The sequence below is a fragment of the Marmota monax genome, unplaced genomic scaffold (genome assembly GCF_021218885.2).
Source record: "Marmota monax isolate L192 unplaced genomic scaffold, Marmota_monax_Labrador192_F-V1.1 WCK01_AAM20220418_F8-fsc00003, whole genome shotgun sequence".
Taxonomy (NCBI): Eukaryota; Metazoa; Chordata; class Mammalia; order Rodentia; family Sciuridae; genus Marmota; species Marmota monax.
The window spans coordinates 10003391-10024519 of record NW_026694084.1 but is presented as its reverse complement, the minus strand read 5'-3'; the positions used below and the strand labels follow the sequence as shown (position 1 = coordinate 10024519).

Sequence of the window (21129 nt, the reverse complement as noted above, 5' to 3'; positions counted from 1 at the left end):
ATATTCACTTACAGAGTATTTCTGTGAACTACTTGAAGCACCGTGCACACAAACTCATTTAATTCTTGCACCAATACTATATTCCTTTTTTTAATCCTCATAATATCTCTAATTATTCTTCTCATTTCAGAAATGATGACACTGATATTTAGGCACTGTGTCACTTGCTCAAGGTCATATCACTCCTAAGTGGCAGAATCAGGGTTTGAACTCAGGTATGGGACTGTGTGGGATCAATCACCAAGCACTAGTACTCTTTGCCCAAATGCTTATTATTGCCTAATCTTTTCCTTTAGTCATTGTGAGCATGACTTGGAATGTTTATTCTCCCTTCTAATATTTTCATATGTGGACTATCCCTAACTGGATTTAAGTTGCTTCCACCATTTTGAGGAGCTGTTAGGCCTTGGGAACCCCTCCCCGTCTTAGCCTCTGTTAGCACATCTGTGAGTGGCAATGATAGTATTTACTGGCCACACTCAAAGAGGTATTGTAAGAGCTAATTGAAGTGGCGCATGTGAAGATTGTGCCACCCACAGCACTCAGCATGGTGGCACATGGTGGCAGATGCTGGTGCAGTCAACAAATATTTATATGCAACAGCCTAGGGATTAGAGCAGACAACAAGAGACCTGGCTCTATTTTACTGGGGGAAAGAGAAACAATGAGCATGTAACAAACATTAAAGATGTCAGGCTGAAGTTAAACCTAGTATTACAAGGACAGAGAGTGATGAAAATGCTATTGATGTCGGTGTTCTGGAAAGGTCCACTTATACTGTCACATGTGAGCAGAGACCTGAAAGAAGTAAGCCCTGCTGACATGGAAGAAGAACACTCCTGACAGAGGAGACAGCAAATGCAAGGGCCCTGGGGCATGAGTGGCCTTGCTGGGTTTGAGGATGAGCAAGGAGTTCCAGAGGTAGAACTCATAATTCATAAAATTATAAAGCTGATGAAAAGAAAAAAGAAAAAAACAATTCACATCACCATCACCACCACTGTCATTGCCAAATACTTTACTTAAAAATTCTAAGTTTAATTATAACAATAAAGAAGCTAAAGTGAATGAATCATCACCAATGCTATGTGAATGACTTGACTGATGTGATACAGAACACGCAGGTAAAAAAGAAAACTAGTCTATTTCCTCCACATGATGCCAAGCACAAACTCTTCAGTAACATCTGGCTGATGGAGAACATTTTTTTTCCTTTTTTTTCTATCAGAGTAATAGATTCTTATGGATAATGATTTTCTGGTAGGTGAAAGCAAGATATGAAAGATTCAAGGCCATGAAATAAGAAGAATCATTCAGTCTGTCCTACAGAGAAGTACCCCATTTGTCATAGATCAGCAATGGCTCCACTCTTTTGTGGCTCAGAGTTCTTTTCAAGATAGTAAGAGGCCAAGTACTAACAAAACTATTTTTTTTTTTTTTTGAGGCAGGTACCACCCACATTTTTTCCAGGAAGGCAATGAATGAGTCCAAAATTCACATACTCAAAACTACGCAGTCCTGATTTGAGTCCCCATCAGTCAAGCTGCCCAATCCACTTTTCTTCCACTCGCTGCTGTGTCTGCCGGTGGTGGGACATTAATCTTATGTGGCAATCTCGAGGGGGAAACCCCCAAGATTATTATCTCTAGGAAGAGTATAGTGTCTGTTGAGTATAAGAGTACCCCAGTTTCTAGATAGCAGAACCGCTCCACGCTATAAAGAGGCGTACAGGATGTAGGAAATGTGTGTAGGCTTCAGGAACACTGTCACCACCCCCGAACTGTTCACGAATCTGCCTGATGTGGCACCTTCTGACTCAAACCTCAGTTCCCACCTGAAGGAAGTGGGGCAAGACCGTGCTGTTCTCTCTAGATGACTAATCCACATTTCACCACCAATCCAAGATGTTTTTTAAAAGAAAAAAAAATTATGGCTCACCCTCCCATATGAATTTTCTTCTATATCTAAGTAACACCTGGCAGAGGATAGGAGATTGGGGGTTCAACAGGAGAGGTAAGAGCAGGCTCTACACTGGAAAGCAATCCACGTCTTCCTGTATTGTCATCAACATCATTGTCATCAGATAATAGATACCCAGTGCTTGAGTTGTCATTTAATGCTCTGGGTGACTCCCTTTTATAGATGAGGAAGTTGAGGCCTAGCCAACTTTTTTTTTTGTACTGAGGATTGAACCCAGGGTGCTCAACCATGGAGCCACATCCCCAGCCCTTTTTTATTTTGAGACAAGTTCTTGCTTAGGGCCTTGCAAAGTTGCTGAAGCTGGCTTTAAACTCCTGATCCTCCTGCCTCAGCCTCCCAGGCTGCTGGGATTTCAGGAGTGCACCACCATGCCCAGCCTAACCAACTTTTTAAATGCTTGTTTAGAAAAGTAGTAAAGCAATGTGAGTATTGCTCCTATTTCAGAAACAATTGCAGGCCGCACACACCTACTTTACACAAGCTATGTTTTTACATTTAGAATTGTGAAGTCTGCTGGCCCTGAAAAACTGAGTTCCTTCCTCAACAGAGACAGCAGTTGGCCTTTCCCAAAACATCAATGAAGATGAAGGAAGTAGCCTGGACCCAGGCCAATTCCTAAAATCCACAGGGGTAAGGTTACAAAATAGCTTACAGGGCCACTCCTTGGCTTAAAGCTACATTTACAGGGATTTGGCTTCACAAGAGCATGGGCTTATCCCTATTCTAAGTGAATGTGCACTTGAGGTCTCAGGACAGAATAGACACTCGTCTCAGTTCCCAGTCAAGGGACACACGAGGTAGTGCCTCTCAAACTTTAGTGTGCTTCAGTTCAACCAGGGAATTTCTCATCAATGCTCTTCTGGGGGCCACCTCTAGAAAACCTGACACTAAAGTTTGTAGTTGGAATTCTGGTATGGCATCTTTGAAATGTACCCTGGAGATTCTGATGGACCTACTTAGGGAAGCAAAGTCCTAGGTCCACAGTAGTGAAAAGGGTCTGGGTCTATGTTTAGGGGAATCTATTTTCAACCAGTGTCAGGGTTCAAAATGATGGCTTGAGGGGCTGGGGATGTGGCTCAAGCGGTAGCGCGCTCGCCTGGCATGCGTGCGGCCCGGGTTCGATCCTCAGCACCACATACAAACAGAGATGTTGTGTCCGCCGAGAACTAAAAAGTAAATATTAAAATTCTCTCTCTCTCTCTTTAAAAAAAAAAAAAAAAAATGATGGCTTGAGGTCAAATATAATATCTCTTGATTAAGCAAGCTTCCTTAAAAGTTAGAATCTTCTTTTTCTTACTGAGCATTTGTTCTATGTGACTTGTAGTTGTTAAAAATATAAACCTCCATGCACGATGATATTATTCTGAAACTGGGTTGAAATGACTGTGGATCAAAAAACTTTTAAAAAATTATATATATATATATATATATATATATATATATATATATATTAACTTTACCTAGCATTTACATTGCATGAGGTAGTATAATTATCTAGAGATGATTTAAAGTAGGTTCTATGCAAGTATTAAGTGACTTGAGCATTTGTGGGATTTGGAATTGTAGCAGGTCCTGGAACCGGTCCTGAATACTGGGGGAATGACTGTATAATTGCACTATACATATTGCATAAACACATACATATATATATATATATATATATATATATATATATATATATGCATTTATTATATTATATGGGTATTATATATACACACATGTATATTATAATATTCAAATGCATATTGGTAAATAGGACTATAATAAAATATTAAACACTAGTGAGATCATGGTACTCAGCGAACCCAGACTCTGGCTTAGTTATGCTTTGTCACCTCACACAGGACCCCAAATAAACTCAAGGTATAACTACAGTGAGCAGGATCTAGTATCCTTCAGAATTCTACCATCTTCACAATGCGCTCAAGTCTGCACTGAACAGAGCCCGGGATCCTCCATGGCCGTCCCTAGCTGCAGGGCTGTCATATCATCTCTTCACAGCTCACCACCAGCCCACATTTCCCAAGGCTCCTGAAGGGGCCTCTCTTGTTCAGCACATCTGTGCAACTCAAGCAGTAAGGAAATAGCTTGTGTTGGTGCTTTCAGAAAACTTTTTCTTTCCAGACTTAAAGGAGAGATGAAGTCTGCACTGCCCTGAAGGATCTGACCAGAGTAGGCCTAGGAAACCTGATTTTTCCTTGATTTACAGGGTCAAAGGCTATCATGCATCACCTCCAGCCTCTGTCCCTGCATCCAGCCAAAGCAAGGCAGGTATCTGTTTATACCTCTTATAAGGCATCGAGAGCCAGATGCCTCTGTGGTGGGAAGAGTAGGCAGAGGTTCTGGGCCGCAGTTTTGGTGGGAGTGGAGGTAACATTTAGTTCCTCTCTGGTTCAGTGAGATCACATCTATAGAACACTTATAAAACCAGCCAGATGTTATGGAAGGAAAATAAAAGACATCAAGAACAAAGGCAGGATCACAGCATAGCAGATGCACTCCCAACTGGTCTAGATGAGAGGTTCCCACACCTGGCTCCTCTTAGAATGCCCTGAGGAGCTGGTGGAAACAGATGCCTAATCCCCGGGCTCAACCACGTTCTACCTCCCTATCATCAAAATCAGAGTTTGGATTCGCTGCTGTCCTAGGAAGTCAGTTTCAACAATGTGGTCTTTGAAAAGCCAGACCGAGTACGAAATTGTCCAAAGTTGCCCAGAGAGGTCTGGATATTGAATGGGCCTTTCTGGCTCATTAGTCCATCCTCTGGCAATTTTAAGGTCATCTTAAGAATCTTGTTTGACTTGGGATGTTCTATAGAACCATTCATTTCTGTTTTTTTTGTTTTTTTTTTTAATGTGAGGTAGACTCAGTAACAACAAATTCTATTCCAAAGAAAAATCCTGTGGAACAACAACAACAACAAAAATCACCAAACCTTCCATAAGTGGTTTGGGAGTGGTCCTCAACGTCTTGTAAAGGATTGCCTACAGATCTGCTAACAGTGCCTCACAGAGGCAGCACAGAATCTGCACTGGTAACTTTTTTATGCATTATTCTAAAAATATTTCTGATGAACAACAAATACTAAATACATATGTCACACAATTCACAATTTTAACCATTTAAAAATTACACAATTCAGTGGCATTTCAGTTCACTTACAATATTATAAAACCATCATCTCTCTTTAATTTAAAAGATTTTCATCACTCCCAAGAGAAACCCATCAAGTGTCTGTCCCTCCACCTCCTCCTTCCAACTCCTAATGACCACTCATCTGCTTGTTCTCTCTACAGATTTGACTACTTTGGATATTACCTATAAATTGAATCATATGCTATTTGACTTTTTGTGTCTAGCTCAGCAATCCCACAAGAAATATACTCCAAATAATCATAAACGGGAGTTCATACAAAAACTTGACCATGAATTTTCAAAGTGTAATTATTGACCATAACTAAAAGCAGAAAAAAAAAATCCAGCATCCGTCAACTGATGGATTGAAAACAAAATGCGGCATATACATAGAATGGAAATTTACTGATCTATCAGAAGAATGAAGCCTTGGTGTATACTATCACATGGATGAACATTAAAAAAATATGCTAAATGAAAGAAATCAGTCACAAAAGTCCACATTGTACGATTCCACTCATAGGATCTTTGTTATACATTTTTACATTGGGTCCCAAAATCCAAGATGTTTTTCCAATGCTGAAGTTTTCTAGAACAACCAACCATTTCAGATTGTGTCTCAGGCCATCCTGGTATTTTCATCAGTATAAAAAACTTGGATCTTCTACTACTCAGTTGTACAGGGCGGGGACTAGTGGGAGTTTAAAACTTAAAGTCAAATCACATTTGGGTGGTTAATATGTGACTAAAATAGAAGATAACTTTTCTTGGGTCCAAGTTGACTAATGCTAGTCCAAGTCAGGGAAGCAGTGGAAGAATCATACCACAAATCACTACAATATATTTTTTTCTTTAGCCAAGAGGTCATAGTTTTATTTTGTACTACCATAGCTAACAGGACATTTAGTTGTTTTGTTGTGCAAATATTTGGAAGCTAAATGTATCTAATTTGGTTTCGTGCAAAGAGACAAATGAAAACTCGGTTTAATCTTCCTCCACACATGTTACTGTGATTAGTCTTCAACTGACAGAGAATTGGCAGTTTCAAAATTCCCATATTAAGATGCTAATGAACAGCAACATTTAGAAATCAGTGTCTCCACAGATCTCAGCTTTTCCTTTTTCTATATAAACCTCATTTGGCTCCATTCTAATAACTGGGTTTAGCTAAGAAGCACTGGTCCCCTGGATGTGGAAAGGGGCTCTTAGCTTACCGCGTCCATCAGGCCCTTCACCGTGGGAGATTTCAGCATCAAAGCATCAAACACGTCATCTGTCTCCTTCCTCACATACAAGAGCACTGAAAGAGAAGGGACAAGGGCTGTGTGACCGAAGGGGGCCCAGAGGTCTGCTTCCTGTCATATAGACATCTCAGGCAGTCATCATCTGCTAAGCATGGACCCCAGACCAGATGATATAGAAGGGACACTGAGACATCTACATAGATGCCCTGTGGCTAGGAACTTCTAAGGAGTGATTCAATGACATAAAGGGACACCCTGGTAACACCTACCAGGCTGTCAGTTGCTTTGACACATATGAATTTCTCAGGATAGATATGTAATCGTTTTATGACTTCTTTCCTGCAAATTTCTTCTTCTATTTGCTGACTTGTTCATTCAACAAATATTACTGAACAACCACTAGGCCCTGTGCGCTAGAAGCTGAGGGTATAGCAAACAGTTAAGTCCCAGTCGCAGCCCTTAGGGAGTTCAGGGTCCACTTGGAGAGGCAGAGAAATAAGCTAGACAGAGTCTAGAGTGCTCTACAGGCTGAACTTGCCAGAGTGAGGGTGGGGTCAAGCTCAGAAAAGGTGACCTTGAAGGAGAGATCTGAGTCATAAAGATTATAAGGGCTTGCAAGTGACAAGGTGGAGAGGGTGGGGACAGCAGATTCCAGACAGGCACAGGCCCTGGGTCAGTGGAGGAAGGGGCTCAGGATATGGAGCAGCACTGATCTGGGTTTAAGCAGATCACATACCCACCTTGAGGAACTCAGAGGTGAATGCATGTGTCAAAGCATCTTACAGCCTGTTAGGTATTACCAGAGTGTTTATGTCATTGAATCACTCCTTAGAAATCCCTAGCTACAGGGCATGTATGAATGTCTCAGTCACCCTTGCACATCATCTGGGCCAGGGGTTTAAGATATGGGCCTGGTCATATAACCTGTCTGAGCCTAGATTTTCTCTATAAGACAGGGACAAGAGGACTGCATATGGTCGCCATAAGGGGGTCGGTGAAATAAGGTCCACATGGCATATTTACTATGGTGCTAGTACAGGGCAAGCACCTAGTTTTCAACCTGGAAAAGCTATTAGGAAGCAGTTGTGCTCTCAGTGAAGTAGAATGCAGCCTTTTCTACTCATTTCTCTTTAAAATAAGAGAATAAGAGATTGCAAATGGAGCTCAGAGTGGGTAATATATTCCCCCTAATGTCCTCCTGACATGACAGCTGCTGGCTGCTGTTTCTCCTGCTCGTCCTTGTCCTCTCTGACTATTTCTTTCCTAATAGCAATTGTGCTGGAGCTCAGTTCCCAGAAGGAACTGGCAACTGCCACTCAGATGCAACTGTGCCTCTGCAACCCCCATGGGCTGACTGCCCTTTCTGTCTCCCTCCTCCTGGTGTCGTGACTTCTGTTCCACACCCCTCCCTCTCACTCCTTCTTCAGAGGGAAGAAGAAGGGTCAAAACCAAAGCCCCATGCACCTGGCCACTCTAGGAAAAAATGCCCAGGTCATAAAACCCCACTGAGCCTAGGTCCCAACTATAATTTAAAACCAACTGAGCTACAATTGCCATCTGCCAGGAGAATGAAGTTGGAGGTAGAAAGTGAAATCAGCTCTAATTCAAACTCCCACTTCTCCTCCCCCACCTCCCCCATTCCCAAGGACTTCATTCAAGCTACTGCTTTCCAAAGGTCAATTCAACATGGGTACATGGGGGCTCTGCCTGAATTGTCTTTCTGTAGCAGAGAATGCTCAGTAGTTGTGACAAAGGAAGGGAGTGAGGGAGGGAGAAAGGGAAGAAAAGAGGAAAAAGTGAGTTTCTTCTCTTTATCAAATATAAAGTATCTATTAAATAGAGTGAACATGTCTCTAAAGATTAGCAAAATTAGTCCTTTGGAAGGAATATCTTATAGCCTCCATTTCAGCTAAGATGACCTAGTGATCTAAGGGTTATTACAGAGAATTCCATGTTAGCAGTTTACAGAAAAATAATTAGTACATAACATCCCAATTATATCTCAATAAGAAAAATTAAAAGGGGAGGGGAAACATGGGTGGCTGTTACAGATTAAAAAAAAATTTATTATGTCTTCCCAAAGCTCTCAACAGAAAAATAAAAAAAGAAAAAAGGAATTTCCAGCAGGCTGACCTTGAGAAAACCCCAAACCACATTCTATAAAAAAGAGTACTGCTGCCACTGTATTTACAAATTGCTTCTTTTCAAATTATTATCTTTGAAATTAAGATGGCTGCCAAGCTTGCTTCAGGAATGGCTACATGTGCTCAAGGTGCTCAGGAGCCACTGAAGAACCTCAAGCAGGGCAGGGCGGTCCCATCCTCTCCTGCTGGGTTGTTGGTGGCCACACCTGGGCATACAGGGCTCACAGCACGCCCTGATGGCTTGCCCAGGGAGTCAGCTTTCCTGAGCTCCTGTCTGTGGCAGAGCAGTCATAAGAGTAATAATCGCTCTGCCAGGGGCAGCAAGAGTCTCCCAGATGTTGTACAGCTGAAGGCACACAGCCACGGGGGACAGCCCCCTAGTGACTCCGACCAGACCCCCTGACAGGTGGCTACAAAGCCAAACAACCAATAATAACGGCTTTGGTGATAATTGCGATCATTCCCTCTCTTGGGGAACTTCTGACAAATAAACAATAGAAACCATCAGTGACCCTAATTCCCTGAGCCTGTCAAACTTCAGCTCAGAGCGGAAGCTCCAAGCCCGGGGCTTTTTGCTGGTAGGATACGGCGCCCTCATGTGTCTCTATGTTTCAAAGCCACAGCTTTCCTTTTAATGACAACCCAGTATGATTTCTAGTGGAAATTTTCGTGTGGGATTCACAATATCTGAAAAATCATCTTTAGCCACAATCACCAACTATGGAAGTAAGCTACGATGACATAATTTCCACAGATTTCCACAGAATTCTGCTCTAATTCTAGAACAGAAAAGACATCTAGGAATGGAGTTCAAAAATATAGATACTTGAATACCGAATACGGGAAGCCTGTAAAGTCAGAAAATCTTTTAAAGATTTAAATGTTGCCTGTAGTCTCCTTCCATTCTGAAATTCTAATTGCTAATTCACAATTATGATAATATAACTTTTCAGGATAAATGCCTAATAATCATTTATAATAGTAAACACGGAGTGCTTGCCACGTGCCAAGCCCTTGAATGGAGTACCCTACATACATTAACCTATCAGTCCTCACAACAGCTCTCTGGGATCTACTTTCATCATTGTCACTTAACAGATGAGCACTTTGGGGAACAAGAGAGTGAAGGACCTGCCCAAGGTCATACAACTCCAAGGGGCTGAAGCAGGCTACCAAGGACCTCTCTTGACCATCACTCAAATTCCACTACAATAAATAGGAAAAAACTTTTTCTCAAAAGCAAAACAAGGCCATGCTTATATTTGACATGATGCAGAGCCTTAAAGGTCCTGTAAATTCTAAGTTTAAACTCTCTGGAAGCCCTCAGAGTTGGCTGCAGCAGGACAGAGGCGAGATGGCTGTTCCACACCCATCCCTCTCACTCTGAGGAAGGACAACTGTGTGCAGCCCTGAGACGCTGGGCAAGACATTGACTCTCATGCTTGTTTCTTTCCTTCTTGATGAAGTGGAGTCAGAGACCCTTAACCATGAGAATATGAGTAAGTTGTGACATCATGGAAAACAAAGGTCTCTTTATTTGTCTGAGATGAATCATTCTTTGCATTCATTATGAACGGTCCTCAGGTTCTGTTTCTTTTGGTTATTTTTTTTTTTTCCAGGGCTGGGAATGGAACCCAAGAATGGAACTCACACACGATGCTAGGCAAGCCCTCTACTGCCGAGTCACACCCTGGGCCCAGTAACTGCTTCTTATAAAGTATTTTTGTCACATACACAGCAAGAGTTTCTTTTTAACCTGGTATCTGACTGCTGGATGAGTCAGTGCATTTGTTACCATTCTCCCAAGACAAAGAAAAGAATCAGTGCCCAGAAAGAATAAGCCTTACTTAAGATGTTTAAAAGGGCACAGTGTAATGCAAAGGAGAAGACTATGAGCTTTCTATGTAAATAAAAACTCAGGAGGGTTGGCCCTGAGCCACAGGCCAGGGCTGCAAACTCTTCTTGGTGAAGTGCCCCACCCCTCATGCTGGGAGGGCTGGTCAGGGGACCCACGCAAGTGGCAGGCCCCAAATGGAGAGATACCTCGCTTTATCCCTTCTTCTTTCATCTGCTTTGAAGGTGCTGGACCAAACTCCTCTTCCATGGGCCTGAACATTCGTTTAACAAGGACACTGCTGAGGAGAAAAGGAGCAGAAATTGTTATGGGCAGCAGACAAGGTGTCAAAACACAAGTTCATGTATGTGGCAGTCCCTCTCCTTTTCCCTTGTTTACACCACCCCTAGTTCTCCACAGCCAGAGCCACTCACCAGCCTCCCTCCTGCCCTTGCAGGTCCCAACTCATCCCTGTTGGGAACAGGAACATACTCTGCCATCTTTGAGGCGTGGACCTAAGACCTGCTCTACATTGCTGATTATGGATCCACAAAGGGGAGAGTTCTGGGTTTTGCCTACTCTGGACTTCAACTGCTGTCCTCTTCCTGTTGAGAAGATCAGGGCTGGGGGAAGCCAGAGTGATCCCTGAAGGGGAGCAGAAGCTTGCAGTGTGGTCCCCAAGTCAGCCCTCTCCCATCCAGCTGTGGCCTCTTCTTCTTCTGCCCCATCTTGCCAGCCCCTTAAATGCTCTTTTTTTTTTTTTTTTTTTTTTTGAGACAGGGTTTCCCTAGGTTGCCCAGGCTGCTCTCTAACTTGTGATTCTCCTGCTTCAGCTTCTTGAGTAGCTGAGATTAACCTCTCTGTAAAGGCCACAGCCTGCTTGGCTGGGACTTAGCTGTAAACCATGCTGATGCCTGATGTCATCCCCCTCTCCCCTTCTCCTGGTCAGGAGAGATGAGGCTGCAGTAGTGGGAGTTCCTCTCAGACCCAGATGTCCTGTCCTGTCCTTCCTTCTCAAGGGAGGTTCCAGTCCCCATTCCTGGAAGCTCATAGAGCTGAGGCCCTGCATGACCTCAGCTGCATCAGTTCTGATGGTTCTATATTTCCTTCCAATGTCCCTGTAAGGAAGGGGAGGACTATTTAAGAGGAAGAGAAATTAGAAGTCACTGATATTGTGAAAATGCTCCTAAGTGGAATCTTACAATTCTTTAAGCTCTCAAGGGAGATGACTGCAACATTTCAAAATTTTTATTCTCTGGGGATTCCTAGACCCATGAAGCAATGCCAGGCAGACAGTTCAGCAGAACTGTTAAGACAGGAACTCTGGGGCCAGGCTACCTTGATTTAAACCCTACTTTATAATTTACTAGCATGGAATCTTGGACAAGTTTCTCAACTTCCCTGGGCCTCTGTCTCCTTGACTTTAAAAAGAGACATTGACATAGAAATGACAATATTTAAGGTGATAGAAATGCTAATGACCCCAAGTTGATCATTATAGATGGTAAACATGCATCAAATTATCATCCATAGTCTATGAGTGAGTACAAATATTATATGTCAATCTAAAAATAAATGTCAGAAATGAGTTAATTAATTAAATTTTAAAAGGAGGCTGTTGAGAGAATGGAGTGAACTCACATCCGAAGCACACTCACAAGAGGTTCCCTGATCCATTGAAAACACCTCAGAAGAGTTCAAGGAAGATAGTGATGATAAAGTTGGAGACATTGAGCAAAAGAGAGATGGAGAAAACTAAATAAAGCAGACAATTTGAAAGAGGTCAGAATTTCTGCTCACCATCACAGCAAATAGTCCAAACCACCACTTGGGTCCACTCTAAGGTAATGTTCCCTGAATGGGAGGCTGACATTATATGGTCCCAAGCTTCCAGTTAATGCAAGATCCTGCAACTCCCTGCTAGCATTATTGTCACCAGGAAGTTATTTGTGGATTCTCGAGTGGAGTTAATGGTAGGGTCCAGAGGTAGAAAGAGCACACGGTATGGAACTGGGAATCATCCAGAAAGTATTTCTATAAATTATAATAGCTTAAGCCAATGAGGCTTTAATTTGTCTTCTCATATTCTAGTTGGTACAAAGGGTATATCAATCAATCAAACTCCTTGATAAGACTTCAGATTTTACAAAGCTTCATCTCCTCCATCACTTAAGTCTCAGCAACATTCTGAGCCAAACAGGGCAAGGGCCAGTTTTATCTCATCTCAGTGATGACAGAAATTTCAGTGGGTTAAGGGTCCTAAGCAGGGCAGTAAGTGAACCAGGCTGTTCAAAGAGCCTACCTCTGACCTCTGAAGGAACAGTCTCACCATAAAGTTACTCAATAAATCCGAGATGATGAGTAAGGTATAAGAAATAATATTGAGACAGTCTTCTTTTATTCCCTAGTATGTCAGACAATGAAAAAAGCTAGAGGAAAAATCTAAACCTCAAGTCCCAGCTGAAGGTTTTCGTAAGCTTGTAAGACACTGTTCCCTCTGTCTTCCCCTCACTATTGTGTCCTAAAAGCAGGTTATGTTACTCTGTCATATCTTGGAACTAGAGTGACCATGGCCTTAGGACTGAAAGATTGAAAATCCATTCACACAGCAGCCAGTGGCCATTAGGTTAATAATAGGAAAATGGCCTGATATATCACCAGACACTGTTTCACACTGTGTGAAGGTTCCTGAGCTAATGCTCTCTCTCCTTTTTTCCACCAAGCAAGATTTATTTATATTTTCCCAGTTCTGTTGACTTTCAATAGCACCCCATTCTGAGCCATGACTGACTTGGCCATTAAAATAGCATCTTGGATAAACCACATTTCTCTTGGGAGTTCAAATATGCTCTTCCACACTTTCTAATCTATAAACCCAGTAGGGGTCAATAAGTTTTGTGTGCTCTGAATTCAACTGTTCTACTTGTTTTCAAAGTAAGGCCAGAAAAGAAGGGCAGGTGTGACTGGCCTGTTGGCCAGATGAAAAGAGCATGCATTTCAGGTCTCCTGAGTCGCAGGGCAATTACAGTGAATTATACCACAGAAAGCCTCAAGGACAAGGAAAAGGTGATTTCTCTGACATTAATCTCCATCCACTAGCACTACAGGTGGTCAATATGTAGAGTGACCCAGGGCCAGCAGCACATTCATCCACTTGCTTATAGGGTCCGTCTCAGGGAAAGCAAGCCCCTGAGGTCAAAACAGAGGAGTGTTACATTTCATCAGAAAATACTGGGAAGGTGTCTGGTCTGAAGCAAGAGTCTCTGGTCACACCCAGGAGAGATAATGTTGTGTTCTACCCACCAGGCTGAACTGCCCTAAGTATTGGGTGCCCAGTGAGGAGATGTCAAACTGAAGTACAGAAAAGAGTGGCAGACACCATGGGGACGTAGTTTGTTCATTTCATAACTCTGCTTATGGCCCATATATGTTATTTATGGTGAATACCCTAAATAAATGGAGTCCCCTTTCTACATTAGTGTCAGAAATTAGGAGCTCATCTTATATTCAAGTCCTCACAAAGTCTTTTACATTATGGAGTATAATTATTTTTTAGTTGTAGATGGACACAATATCTTCATTTTTATTTATTTATTTTTATGTGATGCTGAGGATCAAACACAGTGCCTCACACGTGCGAGGCAAGCTCTCTATCACTGAGCCATAATCCCAGCTCATGGAGTATAATCTTGATTAATTTATTTTCAACAGATTATTCTTTGGGGGAGTCAACTAAAAATTAATGTTAATTTGAGGTGTGTACAGAATTCACTTGACAAAATTAATTTTAAGAAAAGAAAACGAAAACACAGGGTTAGGAGCTACTATGGCAATAATGAACTTAAAAAAAATGCAAGTTACAAATGATTAGGTCAGTAGACTCCAGAAAGATCATTTTAAAAGGTAGTACAGATTTTTTTTTCCTGACTAAAATGTTATAGGTTGAGGCAGAGCAATGTTCCAGCCAAGAATAACTTGAAAAACTGTCTATATAAATTTTTAAAAATCTACTGAACATACTAGAGAGTTGCCCATAAGACAGCCAGAGTTTGAGCAGAGAGCTCAGAGAAGATAGCCACAGAGAGATGAGCTCAGGAGAATCAGTGACCGCTTCCTTCTTAAAGCATCTGTTGGTTCTAGGTTGGGATAAAGATCATGGCACTCATTTCCATGATTACTGATAAGCCAAACTGAAGGGCAAAGAAACTTGCATAGCTTTTGACAATTTTGTGGTGCTAAATAAACAGAAGTTTGGGACTGCAAAGTTACCCAGGACTTATGTTCAAATTTCTAGAGAGCAAGGAGGCAGAAAAAATTGAACCAGATACTCTGTCATCTTCTTATTGAGGCATGTACCACATTAAGCTACACAGAACAGACTAAGGAGTTAAGCAGAGAGCCCTTGAAAAGCATAAAGAAGTGAAGGACTTGGCCTAAGAATCACCCCTGATGGAGGCTGTGCACATGTTACTAAAGATGGTACCTGCTCAGGGCCAGGTGATACATATGGCAGCCTCAAATCTGGTCCCCACTGCCATGTAAACTCATGGGGACTCTTCACAATTTTGGTTCCATACTTCAAGGAATTAACCAAGGTTGTGCTTTTGTACAAGCCAGAAAGATATCTCAATGAGGGCCTGTCTCTTGATGCCTCCTTTGCAGCCACAGATCAAGAATTGAGAGGGTTAGGCAATAAGGCACAATAGTTAAAAGCAGGTAATGGGAAGTGCAGGTAGATATTCCTTCAATTCCTGTTTCTATTATTTCCTAGCCAGGTGACATTTAGCAAGCTTTCTAATCTCCTGAAGCCTCAATTTTCTCATAATCAAATGGAGGTAATAGGAAATCTGGGAGAACTGAATGCATACTGCATATAAGGCACCTAATTCTGTGTCTAGCCAAGGTATCCAGTGAACATTAATATTACTTTTACAAATAACAATAGCCAACTATCTACTATGTATTAACTCTGAGGCTCCAATGCTGCTCATATTACTCAATCAAATGTGGGTTAGAAGATGCGTAAGAGTATGAGACTTGGGTCTCAGGATTCATAATTATATAAGGGTAGTTCTTACAGAGAAGCAGAACCAATGGAGTTACAAGCAGGTCAATAGCCATCTAAATATAGTCAGCTTGCAAAGCGCAATTTGGGATAAGAGAGATTTACAACTGAGATCTGCTCATCAAGGAGCACTCAGGATCTCAGGCCTTCTCACTCTGACACTAACTTTTCTCCAGAGTTTTTATTTTATTTTATTTTACTTTATTCAAAATACTAAGTGCAATGTTAATGCTAGATAAAATGTTAGAGATAGTTCTATACAAAATCTACAAGTGCAAAACTGAAAAAATCAAAGTGCAGGGATCAAGGAGCTGGCCCAAGACTTCACATTGACAAATGGCAGCCAGGAGAAGAACTCAGGCTTCCTAAGCCCAGTCAATATTCTTTCTGTGCCACCACATGGTCTGTTTTAAGATATGTGAATAACAGATTAGAATTGATAGTGCTAATCATTTCTGTTCATTCAGCCACTGGAAATGTATTATTTGTGTGCCAAGATACAAAGAACAATCTAGTAAGTACTTAGAAAATTTAGAACTCTAAACTTGGAGGTAAATCATAGACAAGATTCTACCCCAAGTTTGGGGAATAATCTTACTCCTTTGAGACTCTTTGCCTTTGGAAAGGAAGGTGGCAAACATTTTTCTGTCAAAGGCTGGACAATAAATATTTAGGCATCATGGCCCATATGACCTCTGTTGTAACTATTGATCCTGTTGTTATAGAACCAAAGCAGTCACAAACAGTACATAAAGGAATCTACATGTTTGGGTCCCAGTAAGACTTTATTTGTGGACACTGGGATTTCATAAATTTTATAAGTCATACAATATTATTCTTCTTTTGAAATTCTTCTTAATTGTTGAAAAATGTAAAAGCCATTGTTAGTTTGCAAAGGGTTGAAAAACAGATGGTAGGCATGAGGTGGTCTTCAGACCATCATATGCCAACCTCTGCTCTAGGAATGAGCCCAGCAATATCTGCTCCATTTACTTTACCAGCTGTGAAATGTTTTACCAGTGAATATATTCATTACCTAGAAATAGGAAGCACAGGTTTGACTGTGGTTTAGATGGGAAAAATATCTAGAAATTTTAGTTACGCATATCTAATGCAAACTAAAAGCATAATATAGGTATTGAAAAAGAATGGAGTTCTATCCTGTTTTAAGAGAAAAAAAAACACAATCAAGTCATAAGAAGTTATACCAATATAATCTGCAATTCATGTATTTCTAACACATGTTTTTCTCCGAAGGCCAATTTTAAGGAGACTCTTGACAAATAGACTATTAACAAATCTCCAGTAGTACCCCTGGAGGGAAATTGGGATGTTGAGGGGTAAAACTATATTTTAAAGAATATAAAGAACGGCTGCAGAGAGGGAAGGGATATTTGGATGTTGAGGAGAATGTGACTTAGTCCAGAGGGCAGGATTTGAGAGATGATGGGTTGAAATGAAGAGCAGGTAGATATCAGCTCGACAGACAATACATCTTGCTAAGAGCTAGACTGGTAGAACAGTGTAATGACACTCCCTCCTCACAAAACACACACACACACACACACACACACACACACACTGAGCTCTCTGTCACGGGCAACATTCAAGCAGAAGCTGGCTGACCACCTCTCAAAGATACAGTATAAATGTTACCATTGCCTAGAAAGAGCCCTCAGCTCAATAGCTTTGAAGGTTCTTTCTTGGCTCTAGACTTCGAAGTTTACAAAATGAGTTAAGAATAGAAAGAACTTTGAAGATCTGACTGCCCCTAAAATTCTGCGGTACCAGGTTTTGGTGAGCATGTGTTCTTTGCAAAGATGGATAACATCCCCTATCACTGTTATACAGAGATATGATGTGGAAAACATTGGCAGCCTTAGTGACAACCTCTAATCTAATCTTAGAGGACAGCAAGCAGGTTCTCAGCCTTTCCAAGTCCCATGGAAACCAGTTAAGTGAGGCCTTCAAGAGATGTGTGTGATCCAGGGATACTGGAAGTAAGGCAGTCTCCTTTGGCTCTTGCCTCAGGCTTACCTTGACCTTGTGTTGGGACCAGCAATGGGCAGCAAGGGCCATCCCCCTCCCTCCCAGATTGTCCCTTTCTCAGCTCCTAAGTGCTGAGCTGAGTGGAAGGTCCCACTTCCTGCCCAGTGTCACATCTACTGACATGAACTGACTCAGGGTGTTTGGGTGAAATAACCAGGTGTCTTACCCTTCTCGCTCATCATCCGTGTTGTAATACACCTGTGGAACAAAACAATAGGCTTACTGTAGGTCAGAGACTGCAAATGGAAATAAAGCATCTGACACACAGACTTTGCCAACTGTTTCTTAAAAAGACAAAACACAAATGTGTTTAATGATGCTCTGCCTGAGTTTCTAAGGAAATGCAAATTTTTAACCTCCTCATATTCTCCTTGGGGTTAATTCTTAGATTTTCATGAAATAACATAGGAAATCTGATTATTTCTAGCTGAAGTCAATCGGATCAGATTACTTTGGCCCTAAGCCAAATCTTGCTCTTGACATCAAGAAAATATGTTGGCAGGATCTAAATCCATTGTTTAGAAAAGCTGTGGCTTGCAGGGTGGCTCAGAGAGCAGGGCTTATGAGTAACCAATCCCACCTGGTCTACAAGCAAGCAGCCTCCACGCACTGTATTACTGGGGAGGGGGTGAGCAAGAGTGCCCCATGGCAGACCAACAGTAACCCCATGCCTTTCAGCTACTGTGGCCCTAAAAGAGCCTGGGTTATCCTCACATCCCACAGCCACACAAATTTAGAAGTAGCATTCAGGCTGGTGAATGTCTCATGACTCTGAGAGCCATTCGTAGCCACAAGGAATCTCTCTGAAAACAAACACCATTAGATGATCAGTGAATGGCCAACAGAATCAGAATTTTTTAAAAAAAGGAAAGCATCCTTATTATTTGGTGGAAGATGGGAGAAGTTCAGAGGGAATCTGCTATGTATGTGTATCCTCCTCACCCAATTATTTCTAAAAATTAATTTGGGCCCTTTTGTGAGCTTTATGTGTGTGCTTCAGGGCCAGTTGTGTTTGGGTGGGAAAATGATACCCAAATCCGTATCAAACATTCACATATTCACTTCTAAAGATGTCTCCAATTCTAATACCTTAGTCATTGTCCCTGCCCGGCATGGGTCTGGACAGACACCTTCCCCGCAGATGTTCTCAAAGGCTCCTGGCAGCTCGTGGGATGCTGCCAAACACAGGCCTGGTTGTATAATAACCCTCTTACCTGGTGTGACTCTCTGGAATGAGTCATTCAAGTTACTAGCTCAGATTTCTATGGGAAATTTTTCCTCTGAAATTTTTTTGAGGGGTGTGGCTATTGTTGTAATGTATACCTTATTTCTTCTTCTTAAGCAGAAAACAATAAGGTAAGTTTTTTTCCACGCCAAGGTTCAGTGTGGCATCCAGAGCCCCTGTCACTGTGATGGACCAGAAACGGGCTGTCCATGAGTGAGGGAACCTGGACCACGCTACTGACCACATACCCAGATTGTTTCACAGAAGTTCCTGGTGGGGACTTAGGTTTTATCGGCTTCTGCAAATGTGGCATCATGCACCCACCTGCCTGGCTCCCTGGCAAGGTAAGTCTGCTCAGCAGAGCTGTGGTTGCTGTTCCAACATGGAAGAGCATTCTCCTAAGGGTTTCCCTGCCCTCCTGAGCAGCCCCTCCTTGACCCTTCCTGTCACTGTCCATTCACTTCCTCTCACTTAATAACCCACCGTTTCTTCCCTGTCAGCCATTGAGCCCCTTGCACTCACAATTTTTTTTTTTTTTTTTTAGTACTGCGAGTTGAACCACTGAGCCACATCCTCAGCTCTTTTATATTTATATTTTAGAGACAGGGTCTCACTAAGTTGCTTAGGGCCTCACTGAGATTGGCTTTGAACTCACAATCTTCCCGCCTCAGCCTCTCAAGCTGCTGGGATTACAGGCATGTGCCACCACGCCCAGCATACTCACAATTTTTTTGAGCATGTTTTCGAACCTTAAAATGTCTAAAAGATACATGGAGACATACTATTGCGAATTCCTGGAACCCACTTGGAGATTCTAACTCTGAATTCAAATCTGAATCCTTACCAAAACTCCTGTGAGCTGGGGGGAGATTGTGGACAAACCATGATTCAAGAGACCCTTCCTGGCTTGGCCAGGGAAGAGCAAGGAGGCACCTGCATATGTGTGTGTGTGTGTGTGTGTGTGTTGGGGGCAGGGGACACATGACCTGCCATGTCACATGGCCCTTCCACCAATAGATTCTTTGAACTATGGCTAAAACTTCTCTTGTTCCTGCCCACCATCCTGCACACACAAGGATACTCTCCTTTTTTTTCCATTTTTCCACTAATGACCTTTTATTACCTGTGGAGAAGCCCCAAAAAACACAGCAAGAAGACTCTCAATCTTGGATTTCCCAGCCTCCAGAAATATGAGCCAATAAATTTATGTTTATTAAAGGGCAGGGAGGAAAGGGTGCTCCTTTGGTTGAGGAAGGCTGTAAAGTGCACATTATCCAAAAGAGGATGCCTCCAAGTGCCAAGGTCTCCCCCAAGCTCCCCTAATCACTTGCCTGTTAAAGGCATTCCCACTTGAATCAAAGTGTGAAATATGATATATCAAGAACTATGTAATGTTTTGAACAGCCAACAATAAAAAATTAAAAAAAAAAAAGGGCATTCCCGACATGAGCAGCTGAGATCATGGGGCTTTAATATGAGGTATGAGACTAAAGGCATCCATGGTGCCTATGTAGTGCATTCATTCTCTGGTGTCAACCAGTTTTTAATAATCCTCTGAAGAATCTTCCAATCCACATGTGAGTCAATGAGTTAATGGGGGAACAGGAGACATATGGACTGACCATCACCAAACCATATTCCTGGCAGGTATTCTTGGGTGAATAGGAACTGCTGTGCTATAGTGGGGAGCCCTCAACATGGCTTGGCACTCACTGACTGTGAGAGCCAGAGGGCAGTTGACCCTACTGTGCCCAGAGCTGCAATGAGGCTGATTTTAGCAAGACCCACACCTGCAGCGGTCACTGAGCTGCACACGGCTGTCTGCTTCCCTTCTCCTCTGGTAAACCTGTCTCTCTTCCACCCTGCGACACCAGCTCTTGTTCTGCATGTCCAAGTGTGCCAACCCCAGCCCCATCCTCATTTCTAGGCCAGAGCACTGCGACTTCCCTCCTGCCTCTGGAAGATGCCCCAAGCATGGAGCTTTTCCCAGAAAAGGCACTTTAAAAGCCTCAGCTGGCCACTGTCCCTTCCTTCAGCTAAGCAAGTTGACCAACCATGGCATGTTCACAGGCTGTTCTAGGGCACAGATAAATGTTCCTCTGCCACCAGGAGTGCAGGGCGGACTCCCTCACAGACTCCTTCATTCTGCCTCCAAGGTCACAGGGGAAGCCTGAGGGCTCTGTGAGGGTGGCCTCCAGAGAACAAGGCTTAAGGACACCCATGGCCCAGGGGGGTTGCTGATCAGGCTGCTTTGAAACCAGCAATCTGTAAAGGCTTAACTTTCCTTCTGAGTCAGCCTCCACCTGGGAACCCAGCTTACAACCCTGAGGGGCGAGTAAGGCCCCAGGATGGACAGTCATGGACGGCCAGGTTGGCTCACCTTTGCTCTTAAACTCATTTGTATATTTCAGGGAAATCTTGCCAAGAGAGAAGGTCAGGTTGTCAGCATAGAC

The 21129-nt window shown here is 42.5% G+C and overlaps 1 protein-coding gene across 3 annotated transcripts in view; it reads right to left on the bottom strand.

The window, feature by feature from the left end:
* Positions 1-21129, bottom strand: part of Grhl2 (grainyhead like transcription factor 2) — a 148214-nt gene that overhangs the window by 10275 nt on the left and 116810 nt on the right. For 2 of the 3 annotated variants that reach the window (XM_046464789.2, XM_046464791.2), the window contains exons 12-14: positions 17618-17649; positions 10547-10638; positions 6330-6415 (exon numbers count right to left, since the gene is read on the bottom strand). In XM_046464789.2, coding sequence (XP_046320745.1) covers positions 6330-6415; positions 10547-10638; positions 17618-17649 — 210 coding nt within the window. The remainder of the gene's footprint in view (positions 1-6329; positions 6416-10546; positions 10639-17617; positions 17650-21129) is intronic. The other variant, XM_046464790.2, reaches the window with a different exon arrangement.